Here is an 18,030-nt window from a genome sequence, read left to right as displayed (position 1 = left end):
CGGTTTTTTTTTTTTTTTTTAAACTTAAATTGTTGTAAATGTATAAATCATTAATGATGATTAATTTCTCCTAATAGAAAAAGTAAGATGAATAGGAGTAAAAATAAGTTGAAAAAAAAAAAGCTAGTTTTTTCAGCCAATGTCAAATCTCAAATGCAACCTAAGTTATAGAACTAATTCCTTCCCCCCCCAAAAAAAAAAAAAAAAAAAAAAAAAAATTACAGAACAAAAATTACAAATATATCACAGCAAGAACTCAAGCCAGCCAAAATGATAATTTTAAGATAATTATAAACAAGAAATCTAATTATCATAGCAAGAAAAAACCAGAATTAAATCATCCAAATATATCACACAAAACAAACCAAAATCGTATCAAATACAGAGGGATTTGGTAAGAAACCAGGAAAAAAGTCGGAACCTTGAAATGATGGGTGGTAGAATCGGTGGTCCTTGGCGGCAAAGAGGTGGGTGGGGGATGGGAAAGGCGGAGCATGTGGCAGTGGTTGGGGTTTCTGAGAAGAACAAAGAATGAGGACGAAAGAGGCGTTGATTGGGTTTTAAAGAGAGAGTATTTTCTTCCCGTTAGTACGTGGCCGCCACGCTCTTGCCGGTCTGAGGTTGCTGATAAAACAGAGGTGGAGGAGATGAGAGAGAGGAGAGAGAGGCATACGTGTTTGAGGAGAAGACTTTCTTACTAACACTGTTAACGTTAGGGTTACCTGCAATCCCCTTAAAGTTGCACATGACCTTTGCTTATGTGTTTCTTTAAGTGTTTGACATCTGTCCATGTTTGCAGCAATTGCTGTAAACATGTTTGGAGGAAATCCTTGTCCTATATATATATATAGCGAAAACAAACCCTAAGTCCCTAACCCTCATTTCATCTCACGCCTCCCTCATCCTCACTCAGCGCCTCACCCTCACACAGAAGCACACTCACAGTCATGCGCTTCTCTTCTTCTTCTTCTTAGAAAATCCCCTAGCCTGATAAGTCCAAGAAACCGCTCCCCAGCCCACTAAGCTACCCGAAAAGTAACTAAGCTGTGAGTGTTTATAATTAATGTTTGGTTGGTTTATTTGTTTTAGCTTTTAATTAATGTTTCTGGGTATTTGTTCTATGTGCAGGGATGAGATTGTTGCTCGGTTGCTGCGATTGAAGGGTTCCTCATCCTCTGTTACCAACATTTGCCCCAAAATTGAGTGTTTAACTGATAGGTAAATTTTTAATTTTTGATTTTGGGTTTCGTTTGGTTTCTAAGAAAGTAAAATTTTGGTTGGGAAATGACTGCTTTTTGGTTGGAATGGCTGATTCTTTGGCTGTCTCATCACAGCATAAGCACTTCTAGTTACCTGGTTTCTAAAACTTAGAGAAGGTAGAAAATTTGGAAGTAAAATGCAGGTTCTACTAGAAATTGTGTTTTATCGGTCTCTTTGCTGACATTCTATAGAAATGGATTGTATTTATCTGTCTACGTTAGCATCTTCTTTTTCATGTATACGACTTTGTCATTTTGTTCTCTAGAGAAAGAATACCTTTTGGTAGTTGTGTTTGTGATTGGAGGCTTAGCTTGCTCTGGGTTTATGTTTTTATATGGGAAAGTTTTGAGAGTAATTTGATTGAGTAGATTTTTAAAAAAGAAAAAATTTTTGGGTTTTGTTAATTTGGTGATAATTGATTGAGAGTTTTGATTTCTAGTAAGACTTTGAACACTGGCTGTGATGGACGCTCATGATGTTGTTAATGATGCTTTTATGCGTTGGGTTTTTGGAAATAGTGCCATCAGAGAATTAATTTGAGTTTTGTAGTCTCAAAGTTGCAACTGTGTGGGAAATTTGGAAACTGTTTACTCTTATTGAAATAATTTCATTAAGTTTATTAATTCCTTGTTCGGAGATATTTTGATATCTGTATCTTTTTGATCTGTGCACGTGCACACACACACACACAGATAGAGATCTTGTGGTTCACTGCTGTTGTTTCCATAGTCGAATTGTTGAGAGGAAATCCAGGCAAAGGCTTAACATTGCCTTGATGCACATCCATAAAGCATACGGCTATATCAAATATATCTTATACATAAGACACCAAATATATGAATTCTTCCTCTTATTGTGTGAGTTTCACAGCTATAAAACACGTGTAAAAAGGAGGTTACATGTATGATGCATAGAAGAGTTGTAAGACAGATCACACATGCATATTCATGAGACAATTTTTTTTATACTAAATTTTTAGCATGGGTACTTCAAAGAGAAGGGTAAAGGGTAAATGGGTCTCTTCAATATTGTGAAGTACGAGTGGAATTTAGCATGGGTTCTTCAAAGAGAAGGGTGAAGGGTAAATGGGTCTCTTCAATATTGTGAAGTACGAGTGGAATTTCATGCATGACTCGCCCGCACTAATCTTTTACAGAGAAAGTATAGGTGAGGCTTATTTCCCCAAGTAAAGTAGCAGACTCTAATGTGAAAAAATAAAAGGTATTGGGGTTTATGTGTCTGTATTCCATAGTCCATACACATGTTTCTTTATAGGGTTCAGGGAAAGGGAAAGTAAAGAAACTTGGATCCCAATCTGGATTCTTTAAGGGGGTATTCTTTCTTTGGTAGTCGTGCATTTAGTTAAGGTTTTAGTTTTGGGTTTTGGTTAAAAGGATGGTTGTAATTAGAGTGAGCCAACATTTGGTGTAAGGTTTCAACTTTCAAGGCATGCAAGGCTCATTAACCATTAGTATGAAATTGAGTAAAAGAAAAAGCAAGAAAAGTAGAATTTTCCATTGGGTTAGTGGAGCCTTAAGGCTTTACCCTTCTTGGAATGCACAGGAATCTGCTTTCAATACACTGGTTGGACCCAAGGAAAGTATTTGGTACATTTTTATGGACAGTGGGGCTGAGATGTATATACTATATATGGATCTAGTTGTTATTTGAAACCTAAAGTTGAAGAAAATGAATAAGTTTTTGAATGAGAGCAACCTCTTTCTCTGGGTGAACAACTCATTTCTCCAAGTCAAATTGACTTTGGTTTATGCTTTATTTAACTACTCAATCTTAGTGATTAGATCTCCTGAGCAGGAAATTGGATCGAAAGAAACTCATGTTAGAATAATGAGTAAAATGATCAAATTCACTATTTCTTAATAGTTTTTAAGCTTTTATATCAGTGATAATTTATCATGATATAAAAAATGGGCTTAAACTATTAATTTCATGTTTCCTAACAGGTTAGGCTAGTAATTTATTAATTGAAAACTATGAATAATGTTTCAAACTGATATGATAATGATTAATTGCACTATTTGTTAATAGTTTAATTTTTTTGATATAAACGGTAATATATCATGATATCAAAACAAGTGATCTTAACTCTTAAATAATTAAATCCACGGTTTCTTGACGTGTTAAGCTAGCAATTTATTAGCTAAAACTATGAATAATGTTTGAAACTAATATGTACGCCTATAGTATTAAAAAGAAAAGTACCTGGAGCTATAAAGCCGTAAGATCTTGCAATTGCAGACATGCACTCTGATGTTCCTGTATCTTGTAAGAATTTGGCAAGTCCAAAATCTGCTACATGAGCCTCGAAATTAGAGTTAAGTAAAATGTTATTGGACTTGACATCACTTCCAATCTACATCTTAGTGTTTTATATCAAATAGAATGCTTGATGTATATATATAAAATTCTGATTTTTTTTTTTNATTCACAATGGACATCCAGACAAACTTTATACTCCAATTTCCCAAATACTTAAATTCTCAGCCTCCCAGCTTTTATCTTCTCCAGGATGTATATAGTTGAAAGGATCAAAATTCAATCAAGAAATCTCTTTCGTTGCTTTCCTTTATTGTACTAGTAAATTTTCTCAAATTTTCAATTTATAATCACAAGCATTCTACCAATAGACAATAAAACACAGCTCAATCACAGTGGATAAGTAACAGTCCAATTCTGCTTTTGCAGAGAATATTAAATGTTAGTTCCACAAATCAATTAGGCCCCTAACCAGGTTGGAGAAATGTGGACAAGAGATTGCAAAAATAGCATAACATGCTAAAGACCTAATGGAAACACACAAATGCAACTCTAATTGCCAAACTACAAGACCTACCTACCAAAGAAACTCACTTACTCTCACCCAACAAACAAAAGCAAAAACAAAAGCGGGAGACATTTACTCAATTGTTCAAAAAAAAAAAAAATCAGGAAATGATGTCTTTTTCTAACCCGTATCTAAGTTAGACCCAAATACTTACCAAGTCCATCAACTTTTTTTCACCTTAAAAAGAGCTAACACAGGGTTTATACCCTGCTCAGAGTGTTAGGACTGGAAAACACCTCAGATTGTCAAAATTACTATCTTTCCAGAAAGGTCACAATACCACTAACTTTTCAAACATTATCTTGCATATCATTAGTGCCTCACAATTTTTTTTTTTTTTTTGAACAATTGAGTAAATGTCTCCCGCTTTTGTTTTTGCTTTTGTTTGTTGGGTGAAAGTAAGTGAGTTTCTTTGGTAGGTAGGTCTTGTAGTTTGGCAATTAGAGTTGCATTTGTGTGTTTCCATTAGGTCTTTAGCATGTTATGCTATTTTTGCAATCTCTTGTCCACATTTCTCCAACCTGGTTAGGGGCCTAATTGATTTGTGGAACTAACATTTAATATTCTCTGCAAAAGCAGAATTGGACTGTTACTTATCCACTGTGATTGAGCTGTGTTTTATTGTCTATTGGTAGAATGCTTGTGATTATAAATTGAAAATTTGAGAAAATTTACTAGTACAATAAAGGAAAGCAACGAAAGAGATTTCTTGATTGAATTTTGATCCTTTCAACTATATACATCCTGGAGAAGATAAAAGCTGGGAGGCTGAGAATTTAAGTATTTGGGAAATTGGAGTATAAAGTTTGTGTGGATGTCCATTGTGAATAAATTTGTATTGGGAAAAGTGCTTATGAAATTTAAACGAGAAAAACAGTCCATTCTAGGACAGGAGAAAGATATATGTTTGCTGGATGCATTTTTATACTTTGTACCATCGAGAAACCTGAAAAGATTAAAGATTGAAGAATACTGAAGCTTTTGGGGGTGGACTATGAATCTACCACTAACCTTTTGATTTTGTGGGGATGACTTTGTTCCTGTGTCTCGCTTCAGCTTTTACGCTTTGAGTTTCTTTTAGTTTGGCATAGATTAACAATTATGTCTTTCTTATCATAATTCACACAGATTTTCAACTCACTATAGCTATGCTGGTTAAGCACTTATAACCCCACTCTTTTTTATGGGGGCTAAGAACCAAGAACAAAAATACTTACAACAAACTAAATCTGGTTAACCACTTAACTCTGCTTGGTGCTAATAAAATAGTAATTCTGGAATCGTATGATGACAGTTCTGCTGTGAAGTCTCAAATGTTGACAAATGGTCTCCAATGAGATGGCTCAAGCTCAGTAAACAGAAAATGAAAGATTGATTTTTTCCCCATTTTTGGCAGAATGGAGTAGTTGAAATTAAGAAAAAAAAAGTGGTCAGATAATTTATTTTGGAAAAAAAAGAGTTTTACATGGGTGATTAGATAAATCTTGTCCTAATTTATAATTTATTACTAAAAATAATTCAATATAAGAACACAAACCTCTCCCAAATAGTAAATTTTTTTTTCATAGTACTAACAATGATTAGGAATAAAACATACCATGATAACTTCTAGAAATAGAAGCTATTGTAGTTTGCTTAATTGGGGTAGGTTGCAAACTTACATTTTTTGAAGAAAATTTTGTTTTACAGTAGCAGGTCATTTATGTATGAATTGAATCCTTAAAAAGTGGACTTGCTTTTTATTTTAAATTAATGGGCACATTGACTGAAACCACATTTGTTTGACTGGATGAATCATTTGATATGTGAAATATAAAATATCCAATGAATTAATGAGATTACTCAAAAGAAAATCTAATGGTATTTGTCAGCAACTAATTAGTATTAAAACGTAGTGATATAGGTTTCATCAAATAGAAATTATCAGTACGATATCACTGCAATATTAATGATGCCATTCCTTAGCCCTTATTAGCCAGTAGCCTCCTAGAACTAAAATATAATCCATATTCCCACTCCAGGTTTACCTCGACCAAACCAATTAAATTTCAACCTGGTCAAGCTTGTGTTTAATTAAATAAAATGAAAAATTGAAGAATCAATTGCCTTGTTCTACACTGCTACTCTGGTAAGACTATCACACTCACATTGTGTAGGTCCCACATATAGTACATATGATATATGTGATCCTTTTTTCTTTAAGAAAATAAAAGTGGGGGGGGGGTGAGCATCGTGGAGAACCTTAAAGTTTAAATTCTTGTTAATAATAATTGTCTCTCTAAAAGTTTTCAACAAGAAGATATCAAGATAAGACCAAACACTAAGCACCAAACCATCAAACTCAGGAGATGGCAGTGTAGCTCTTAGTTGTTTATGTGGATCACTTTTTTGTTTTACATTTTTATATAGTTTTTTTTTTGTCTCTTCCCTCTCTATCTCTCATCTATATGTGAAAGGAGCAACATGCAATTGTGGTTCAAAGTCTCAACTCTCAAGTCTCAAGGACAAGTTCAATTCAATATATTTTGAGGCATAAAAACAGTAGCTTTAAGTGGGATTTTTTTATTATAAATTTAGATGTCTTAAATATACATCTGGACAGTATGCTAGCCAATAAAAATATATTAATTAATTATTTAATGCTATTATTATTATTATTATTATTATTGTTTATAATTTTGGTTTGTGGCATGCTTATAGAATTGAAGAACAAGGACCAACGAACCATGGTGATCATATCAGTATCAGTAGCTTTTGAGGTTTTCTGTTGGTATCAATCAGCTGGTTGTTGATTTGGAAAAGGACCTTCCACAGAAGCAAAGGTAAGTACATGAACGCTTCTTTTATTCTCTATGTCCTCTAATTGTTTAATAAAACATCTAGTTTTTTTTTTTTTTTTTTTTTTTTTTTTTTTTTTTTGTGCTAATAAAATATCTAGTTATTTATTGATATATTTTTTTTCTTATAATATTTATTTATATGGTTTGAGAAATTTTTTTAGTTGACAAAACTGATGGTATTCCACACCAACAGTTGAGTCGATAAATTTTTATTTAAATCAATAACATCATCATTTTATTATTTACCATTCATAATTTATTATGTTACTAGTTATAAAATATTTTTTGAGTTTTTTTATTTTTTATTTTTTAATTTTATTTTTTTTTTACTTTGGAATTAATATTGGTTGAATTTTTATGATTGAAGGCCAATAGAATAGATTATGGGGTAAGTGTGAGAATGTTGAATGTGGTGTTATGGTCCACGTTATCTTTAGGCCTATAGCAATTTAATGAGCTTCTGTTCCATTTATTACTCACCCTATTAATGAAGCCCAAGAGCTAACTTCATTTCTATGAAGTGGCGTTATGTAATTTGCTAAAAACGCTAATTAGGGGTATAATGGTTGTTTTAACGTAAACAAACATCAGCTACTGTATGGAGGAGTGGTATATTTTCTTTTTTAGTTTTTACTATTTCTTATAACGACGACAACTAGTTTAACATGTTAGAGAAGGCGAGGATGGTAAATATACATAATTTAAGACCGTTAAGTGATAAAGAAGAAGAAAAAAACCATCAAATTCCAAAATAGGTAAAACGATGTGCTCAGTTTAACCCCTCCTTGGGAACCAATCAAAATGGGTGAAATGTTCAAATCAGTTGTGTATATTGCAGGTGAGTCCAATTTCGTAGGGTATAGACTGTGTATAGGTTTGTTAAGGGCAACAAACACTACACATTCTCCATTATTTAGTGGGGTCCTATTGTGTCTAAACCATAATTTTTTTTTAAACTTTTTACACACACCACACCACACGTGGATTGGTTGATGATGGTGATGATGATAACCTATTTTGTACAAACAATAATCACGACAGCATGGATAAAATTTTAATCATTACTACCTAAAATGCATAATAATATTTTCGTACCTTTGCTTACAATACCAGCCATTGACAATATGGGCAATTATGTAACAAAAGTCATGGCAAAATAATATTAGGGTAAAAAAAATGTGTAGGGTTCAAAAACGGCTCTACAACTTAGTGTGTATGTTTGCATGTGTAGAATTGAAAGGGATGTTGAACTAAATTTATTCTGAGCCTTGAAATTAAAATAAAAAGTAGAATCACAGTTTAAATTGGGGTTTCATAAGTGAAAGCAGTCAAGAAGAGGGCCAACTATGCATATTCATCTTAATACAATTACACATCGGCTCAAAATGTAGACCCCCTCCCCCCATCGTTCCACTTGCAAGCAACGTCCCTTGCCATTTCAGATAATTGTATGTAGATTGATTTGGTTAGTTGTGTTTGTGGGTTTGGCATATATATGTAGCACCCCCAACTATGTTGATGCTAGGGACTGTTCAACCATGGTCAATTTTTGCTTGGTCAATTTATTTTTGAATTTTACAAGTGTATAATATTGGCACACAATAACAATTAATGATTCTTGATGAGGTCAGCGGTGAGTTCAAATATGTATTTGCAGAATTTTATTACGAAGTAAAATAAAAATACTCATATGTACGGGAGATATCAGGATATTTTTGTTCAGAATGCTTTTTTTCAGGTTAAATAATTTAATTTCTAGAGTTCTGAATTCCTTCTCATCATTTCCCAGTGATTGTCATGGCCACATATAGAAGAATGTATCTTTTTATTTTTTTTCCTCATTCTTCTCTGTTTTTATGGCGTTGCTTTTGTCTCTTTTGGTTTATATCTCAAGTCAGGTTTCAAAATTTTGTACAAATAGTTTTGTTCTAATTCTTACAGTTGGTACCTCTTCACTTACTTTGCTTTTTTTTTCTTATACAATTTACTACGAATTTGATCCTAATGTTATTGTCACTCTTTTTCATGGTGTTGTTGGGTGTTTTTCATATGATGAATTGATGTTATTTTGTTGTAATATTTTGGTATGAATCTAGTGTTAGGGTTTCAAATTTTATTCTAAATGAATAATCTTGGCGTCAAGTACTAATTAGCAACGGTGTGTTCAGTGGTTACTGTCATTCAGCTTATCACCCTCAATCTCATGGCCAAACTAAGGTGGTGAATAGGAGTTTGGAGCAGTATTTGAGAGCCTTTGTAGGTGATAGACTTGGGCTGCTTGGTTGTATTTGGCTGAGTTTTGGTTCAATTCCTATTACCATTCCTCTACTTAGATGACTCCATTTGAGGCTCTCTTTGGTATTTCCCCTCCTAAGATCCTAGACTATGTCCTTGGTACTACTCAGGTGGGCTGCAGACAGAACTGTTCTTCTCACTCTTCTCAAACGAAACTTGATTGCAGCTCAAGCTGGCTAGCACAGGTTTGATAAGACTTTTCAAGTTGGTAATTGGGTCTATCTTAGACTCCATCCTTACAGACAAATGTCCCTAAGCATCAAGGGCTTTAACAAGCTGTCTCCCAGATATTTTGGGCCCTTCCATATTCTACAGAAACTTGGTCAGGTAGCCTATAACCTTAGAACTAGAACTATCACTGAGGTGTTGGTTCAATGGCAAGCCAGTCACAGGAGAATGCCACTTAGGAATCCCTTTACAAGCTTCAACTTCAGTTTCCCCACCTTGTGAGCAAGGTTCTTTAGAGGGAGAGGGGGTGTTCTATGATTGTAGTGTGATAGTGTACCTTGTGGACTAGGTTTTTAAAGGGGATGGAATGATAGATGTGGGAGGACTTTCGTCCTAGCTCCTAATCAGGTATTGTCCTCTTTGGAAATGGCGTTGAGCCTTAGTCCTCAAGGATTTGTTCAATCCCACATCGGGGAGAGACGCCTCCCACCATGCCTTATAAGCCTTTGGTCTAAGGATGAGTGAAAATTGTGAAATTAATCGGTCTAAAAAGTTGAAAGGTCACATGGATTAAAGCCAAAAATTAATGTCAGTCTAATAAGAGGGGTTGGCAATAGCACCTAAGTTTTGCCCTAGGTAAAATAATTATATTTAAAATTTGGTGCCTTGTTTCAGTTGGGCTAGCGCCTTTTTTGGGCCTCATCGCCTCGGGCAATACCAGACCTTGGCACCTTAAGGGCACCCTTAACTACACTGACCTAGAAAGTTATCTTTTTCTTTATTTTATTGTTTCTGGGGTACTGTTCACAGCAAAGGAACAGCTGCCCAAATCTTGACTTCCACCTCTGTTTTGATCCTAAAACCCTACTAATCCTAGTCCCAGAAATCCTGTAATCCCTATTATTTGCCAACTTTTTTCCCACCAAAACCTAACCCTAAACCCTTAAAACTCAAAAGCTTTGAACCAGATTTTACTATTCCCCAAGAATTAAAAAAAAACAAATTTTGATAAATAAACAAAATACATTGATTAAAATAAGAATTTCAAATAAGTAAAAAAAGAGGGAAAAGAATTTCAAATTTTTTTTTTAAGGAAAAGAACGCGTCCTGCTAACTTTTTGGATGATGACATTGTTTTGCTGTATGAAGGTGAACTTCACTGCAGCTCCTTTAGACATAGCATGGCAGGCAGCTAAGAAAGAAACAACACTTAATATGATGATCATATTCTATTGGAGGCAAAGGGGAAAATCTAAGAAAGAAAACTACCTGCTACTAAATTAAGAATGACCAATGCATTAGTGTCAACTGCCTTGAGCTTGTTGTAGGTTACATGTTTTTCTTTAGGCTCATCTCGTTTAGAAACCTTCTCCTTTAAAACCCTCTCTGCAGTATTGGGTAGTAGCTTTGCCTCTAAGCAACGCATTAACCCACTTGGAAGTGATTCTGTCCAGAGTTTCACTTTCGTACACTGCAAGCGATGTCCAAGGCATGCCATACGGTCAACACACCGATTCAGTTCTCTATAACGGTGTACAACATCAAATTTGAGTCCACTCTTTTGTACTATGGACTCAATATTGTTGAAATAAAGAATTAGTATTGGAGGGACCTTGCGCTTGCTCATAAAAAAATCCATGGAATCTCTACAATTCTCAACGATTACCAAACTCTGATATTTGTATTTTTCCTTTAGTTGGTTTGCTAAGTCAACTGCATTGAGGATTGCGAGAGCCTAAGCCTTTTTTTCCTCTGTAGCTGTAACTGCTTGGCAGACACAGAACAAGAACTTATGTCCTTGTGTGGCAATGAATCCAATCCCGGTAGATCTACTATTTTTATTGAAACCTTTTCCACCAAGTTGCCCAGCATGCCCAGAAACTCCAGCATAAGCAATTGACCCATCCCACATTTAAAATAACTTGGTCATCTCCAAAGTCAGAGGGTAAACGACTGGTTTGCTTGTCAACTCTACTCCTAAAGGAATAAGAAGTTGATGTCCCCTCAAAACAACCTGGATAAAACTTAACCTTGTGTCTAGGTATTTTTACCATGCGAAGCTGTTTCATCCAGGTTGTTTTGAGGGGACATCGACTTCTTTTTATTCCTTTAGGTGTAGAGTTGACAAGTAGACTAGTCGTTTACCCTCTGACTTTGGAGATGACCTAGTTATTTTAAATGTGGATGGGTCAGTTGCTCATGTTGGAGTTTTTGGGCATGTTGGACAACTTGCTGGGAAAGGTTTTGATAAAAATAGTAGATCTGCTAGGATTGGATTCATTGCCACGCAAGGGCATAAGTTTTTGTTCTGTGGCTGCCAAGCAGTTATAGCTACAAAGGCAAAAAAAGGCTGAGGCTCTCACAATCCTCAATGTAGTTGACTTTGCAAACCAACTGAAAGAAAAATACAAATATCAGAGTTCAGTAATTGTTGGGGATTGTAGAGATTCCATGAATTTTTTTATGGGCAAGCACAAGGTCCCTCCAATACTACGTCTTTATTTCAGCAATATTGAGTCCATAGTAGAGAGGAGTGGATTCAAATTTGATGCTGTACATCGTTATAGAGAATTGAATCGGTTTGGTGACCGTATGGCATGCCTTGGTCGTCGCTTGCAGAGTACGAAAGTGAAACTCTGGATAGAATCACTTCCAAGGGGGTTAAAACGTTGCTTAGAGGCGGAGCTACTACCCAATACTGCAGAGAGGGTTTTAAAGGAGAAAGTTTCTAAAGGAAATGAGCCTAAAGAAGAACATGTAACTTACAACAGGCTCAAGACAGTTGACATTAATGCATTGGTCATTCTTAATTTAGTAGCAGGTAGTTTTCTTTCTTAGTTTTTCCCCTTTGCCTCCAATTGAATATGATCATCATATTAAGTGTTGTTTCTTTCTTAGGTGCCTGCCATGCTATGTCTAAGGGAGCTGTAGTGAAGTTCACCTTCTTGATACGGCAAGACAATGTCATCATCCAAAAAGTTAGCAGTATGTGTCCTTTTCCTTAACAAAAAACTTTTGAAATTCTTGTTCCCTCTTTTTTTATTTATTTGAAATTCTTGTTTTAATCAACGTATTTTGTTTACTTCTCAAATTTTTTTTTTTTTTTTAAAATTCATGGGGAATAGTAAAATCTGGTTTAAAGCTTTTGGGTTTTGAGGGTTTAGGGTTAGGTTTTGGTGGGAAAAAGACTGGAAAATAATAGATATTACAGGGTTTTCGGGACTAGGATTAGTAGGGTTTTAGGATCAAAACAGAGGTGGAAGTCAAGATTTGGGCAGTTGTTCCTTAGCTGTGAATAGTAACTCATGAACAGTAAAATAAAGAAAAAGATAACTTTCTAGGTCAGTGTAGTCAAAGGTGCCCTTAAGGCGCCAATGCCTTGTATCGCTTGAGGTGATGAAGCCTAAAAAAGGTGCTAGCCCAAGTGAAACAAGGCGCCAGATTCTAAATAGAGTTATTTTACCTAGGCAAAAACTAAGGTGCTATTGCCAACCCCTCTTATTAGACTGACATTAATTTTTTGGCTTTAATCAATGTGACCTTTTAACTTTTTAGACCGATTAATTTCACAATTTTCACTTGGGTGCTATTGCCAACCCCTCTTTTATTAGAGCAATTATGTATGACACTTGAATAATAATGGCTCCTTGTTGTCTGCATAACACATCTAATTTTTTTTGCAGTTTTGATGAAGTATGCGATGCCAGGGAAAAAGTTGTATAGTAGGTATGTGTTAAATTTAAAAAAAAATTGTTATAGTGAATTTTTTTTAAGATGGTCTGAATCTTTTCTCTTATTTTTTAGTCTTGAAAATTCCTGGGTATTTCAAAACCTTGATCTATACAAGGAAAAGTTTAAGCAGTTGAGGGGACAGGTTAGTTACTTTAAGACTACTTTAAGGGCTGATAGAAATTTCTTTCTTTCTAAATTTGTTCTATATATATATATATATATTTTTTTTTTTTTGAAGATTTCAGCGGAGACGTATATTGATCTTTATTACACAGTACTTGATACATGTGAATTTTAACATCATCGACAATTGCCATGATAGAAACCCAATAGTTATAGTTCTATCAAGACACAAGATTAGTTATAGTAGTTCTTCAAGGGAACTGGGCCTCCTAGAGAAGATTAGAGATAGAGAAAGAAGAGAATTAGAGAATTGCATTCTTTTATTTTTATTTTTTATAAGTAATTGCATTCTATTAAAACTGAAATGTGTGTACAGGAAGTATACAAAACTTAAAACAGCGAAGTGAAAAATAAAAAGAGAATGAGAAAAGATCCAAGCTGTGATATTAATGGCATAGACACAAGTCTAGGAACTCCATCAAAGAAAATGTTGAAAGAGAAATTAAAACAGTGCACCACACAAATTTGTTTTCCACCTGTTGCCCATTTAGTAATGGGAACCAAACCATGCTTACTGAAACCACATTTCCTTATTTGGATGTTTGGCAAGCCATTTGACCGCGAAAATGTTGGTCTTGAGCTCCATTTCAAAAACTCAACTTTGGTGATTTAAATATTACTAATGCAATTACACCCCTTTTTCCTAAACTGTCTTCTTTTTTTCAAGACCCCAAATTTAGCTCTTTTAATCTGATCACATTTTTTTATATAAAAAAAGTTTCCTTTTTGGTAACTTACTCCTCGTATAGCAGTTTTGATAAGAGCTAGTCAAACACAAAATTATTAAAACTGCACTTTTTAAAAGATTTTACCAAACTATCTCAACGTTTTCAAACAATCCATTTTCATTCAGCAATTATCAAAACCATAACTATTTTAGAGAGCACAATTTCAAATAGCTCTACGAATCTCACCTCCAATGTAGGGCCAGCATAAGATCCCATGGTAGTTGTCTGAAGCTCAAATATAGAAGTTCAATGAACCAAGTAGAGAAAATCTAAATGCTCAAGCATTTAGGCTAACTATGCACTATATGCTGTATATGCAATTGTTCCATAAAGCAATTCTTATTATGTATTGGATGCCACTTGACTGATTCAAGCAAGACCATCAGAAAATGTTCAAACATACAAAAAAGAAGAAGGCATGGTATCCGGGTTTTTTTTTTTTTTTTCCCCCCCTAATTATGGAGTATAGGTCAACAACTAAAAACTTTGGGAATTCAACAGCAGAAGAAATAGTTGTAAAATGACAAGACATGAAGACAAAGTGGAACATTGTTAAATAAGTAATGTACTTAGTGGGCAATCATCACCAGGGAGCTTACAGTCAGGACAACAGCCATCAAAGGCCATCCTACAAATCCCACATGTTTCATCCTGGGCATCCCAAGTCCAAGAAGCAACAGCATGCCATCTACCATTAATACAAAGTTAAAGAATTATGACTCCATAGGAACGTGTTTTTTAAAAAAAAAAAAAAAAATGACATTAGTAGTATATTATTCTTATCTTTATTCTCTTTTTTGGTTTTCAGCAAAAATCATTCTGGAGTCAAACACACATTATGTGTGGTTTTGTTCTGCAAAGTTATGAAGTGTGAGTTACGACTGAATAAAAAGAATGAGTAATGTAAAGATGGAACAAAAACCTAAAAGAAAGGAGAAAAAGAAAGAAAGAGAATTGACAACTTGACAACAATAACATGTCCTACGTACAATAATTGTGCGGAATAAACCACAACCCCTCTTATGATTCCAAATTCTACTTGGCTAACACGAATAAACCACAACCCCTCTTATGATTCCAAATTCTACTTGGCTAACACAAACCGTATCTTAATTTATAGACCAGTGAATTGTGTAGCATTAACCATTATGTTGCTTGCAAATGGTTAACTCAAGAATATTCAGCAGCTTAATTATCTAAAATTGCTCTAGCATAGATTTAGTAAAGCCAAACCAAAGAATGTCATATGATATTTGAAAATTCCAGATCACAGGAACTAAAGTTCTTTAAATTTTAATTATTATGTTTCTTCATGATTGCAAATGGTCGACTTTTTATAGCTTGGTGATACCAATAGCAAATTAGATGCCATTAATATGCCGATTTTTTCATTGTTGAAGTTCTTAAGCAGTAACTTGAACTCATGCTTTCTCTCACTACATTCCTCTTCTTCTGTGTTCTTAAGAATACATTGGAGAGTTCCACACTGGTTAATTTAAATGTATATCCTGACATTTTTATTGGGGACAGGTTAGTTACTTTAAGACTACTTTAAGGGCTGATAGAAATTTCTTTCTTTTTAAATTTGTTCTATATATATATATATATTTTTTTTTTTTTTGAAGATTTCAGCGGAGACGTATATTGATCTTTATTACACAGTACTTGATACATGTGAATTTTAACATCATCGACAATTGCCATGATAGAAACCCAATAGTTATAGTTCTATCAAGACACAAGATTAGTTATAGTACTTCTTCAAGGGAACTGGGCCTCCTAGAGAAGATTAGAGATAGAGAAAGAAGAGAATTAGAGAATTGCATTCTTTTATTTTTTATAAGTAATTGCATTCTATTAAAACTGAAATGTGTGTACAGGAAGTATACAAAACTTAAAACAGCGAAGTGAAAAATAAAAAGAGAATGAGAAAAGATCCAAGCTGTGATATTAATGGCATAGACACAAGTCTAGGAACTCCATCAAAGAAAATGTTGAAAGAGAAATTAAAACAGTGCACCACACAAATTTGTTTTCCACCTGTTGCCCATTTAGTAGTGGGAACCAAACCATGCTTACTGAAACCACATTTCCTTATTTGGATGTTTGGCAAGCCATTTGACCGCGAAAATGTTGGTCTTGAGCTCCATTTCAAAAACTCAACTTTGGTGATTTAAATATTACTAATGCAATTACACCCCTTTTTCCTAAACTGTCTTCTTTTTTTCAAGACCCCAAATTTAGCTCTTTTAATCTGATCACATTTTTTTATATAAAAAAATTTTCCTTTTTGGTAACTTACTCCTCATATAGCAGTTTTGATAAGAGCTAGTCAAACACAAAATTATTAAAACTGCACTTTTTAAAAGATTTTACCAAACTATCTCAACGTTTTCAAACAATCCATTTTCATTCAGCAATTATCAAAACCATAACTATTTTAGAGAGCACAATTTCAAATAGCTCTACGAATCTCACCTCCAATGTACGTGCACTATAAAAACTATAAAAAGACCACATAGTAATGGGAATCAGTCTGCGGGTTGTGCACTACTAACAATGTGCAACACGCCGTAGTAGGGCCAGCATAAGATCCCATGGTAGTTGTCTGAAGCTCAAATATAGAAGTTCAATGAACCAAGTAGAGAATCTAAATGCTCAAGCATTTAGGCTAACTATGCACTATATGCTGTATATGCAATTGTTCCATAAAGCAATTCTTATTATGTATTGGATGCCACTTGACTGATTCAAGCAAGACCATCAGAAAATGTTCAAACATACAAAAAAGAAGAAGGCATGGTATCCAGGTTTTTTTTTTTTTTTTCCCCTAATTATGGAGTATAGGTCAACAACTAAAAAATTTGGGAATTCAACAGCAGAAGAAATAGTTGTAAAATGACAAGACATGAAGACAAAGTGGAACATTGTTAAATAAGTAATGTACTTAGTGGGCAATCATCCCCAGGGAGCTTACAGTCAGGACAACAGCCATCAAAGGCCATCCTACAAATCCCACATGTTTCATCCTGGGCATCCCAAGGCCAAGAAGCATGCCATCTACCATTAATACAAAGTTAAAGAATTATGACTCCATAGGAACGTGTTTTTTTAAAAAAAAAAAAAAAATGACATTAGTAGTATATTATTCTTCTCTTTATTCTCTTTTTTGGTTTTCAGCAAAAATCATTCTGGAGTCAGAACACACATTATGTGTGGTTTTGTTCTGCAAAGTTATGAAGTGTGAGATACGACTGAATAAAAAGAATGAGTAATGTAAAGATGGAACAAAAACCTAAAAGAAAGGAGAAAAAGAAAGAAAGAGAATTGACAACTTGACAACAATAACATGTCCTATATATGTACAATAATTGTGCGGAATGAACCACAACCCCTCTTATGATTCCAAATTCTACTTGGCTAACACAAACCGTATCTTAATTTATTGACCAGTGAATTGTGTAGCATTAACCATTATGTTGCTTGCAAATGGTTAACTCAAGAATATTCAGCAGCTTAATTATCTAAAATTGCTCTAGCATAGACTTAGTAAAGCCAAACCAAAGAATGTCATATGATATTTGAAAATTCCAGATCACAGGAACTAAAGTTCTTTAAATTTTAATTATTATGTTTCTTCATGATTGCAAATGGTCGACTTTTTATAGCTTGGTGATACCAATAGCAAATTAGATGCCATTAATATGCCGATTTTTTCATTGTTGAAGTTCTTAAGCAGTAACTTGAACTCATGCTTTCTCTCACTACATTCCTCTTCTTCTGTGTTCTTAAGAATACATTGGAGAGTTCCACACTGGTTAATTTAAATGTATATCCTGACATTTTTATAAGCTTTAGCTAGGAAGCTTCTTGGTTCCTGTAACAATATACTAAATGACAAGATTGATCTAATTAGGCCATGATGGTTAGCCCAATAAGGTTGTTGCATGCACCCAAAGATGCCCAAACTCATGCATAT

At 34.2% G+C, this 18,030-nt stretch overlaps 1 protein-coding gene across 1 annotated transcript in view; it reads left to right on the top strand.

The window, feature by feature from the left end:
- The first annotated feature begins 796 nt into the window (after window positions 1–796).
- The window catches only part of LOC112033623 (uncharacterized), a 17,605-nt gene continuing 371 nt past the window's right edge, over window positions 797–18,030 (top strand). Inside the window, exons 1-7 of the mRNA XM_065777545.1 lie at window positions 797–1,046; window positions 1,129–1,218; window positions 6,806–6,927; window positions 9,114–12,393; window positions 13,092–13,134; window positions 13,213–13,282; window positions 17,968–18,024. Coding sequence (XP_065633617.1) covers window positions 12,273–12,393; window positions 13,092–13,134; window positions 13,213–13,282; window positions 17,968–18,024 — 291 coding nt within the window. The 5' untranslated portion in view covers window positions 797–1,046; window positions 1,129–1,218; window positions 6,806–6,927; window positions 9,114–12,272. The remainder of the gene's footprint in view (window positions 1,047–1,128; window positions 1,219–6,805; window positions 6,928–9,113; window positions 12,394–13,091; window positions 13,135–13,212; window positions 13,283–17,967; window positions 18,025–18,030) is intronic.

This window comes from Quercus suber, unplaced genomic scaffold, assembly GCF_002906115.3.
Source record: "Quercus suber isolate HL8 unplaced genomic scaffold, Cork oak 2.0 scaffold_158, whole genome shotgun sequence".
In the NCBI taxonomy this organism is placed as follows: domain Eukaryota; kingdom Viridiplantae; phylum Streptophyta; class Magnoliopsida; order Fagales; family Fagaceae; genus Quercus; species Quercus suber.
The sequence above is the reverse complement of the archived record's forward strand: the minus strand, read 5'-3'. Positions and strand labels throughout refer to the sequence as shown.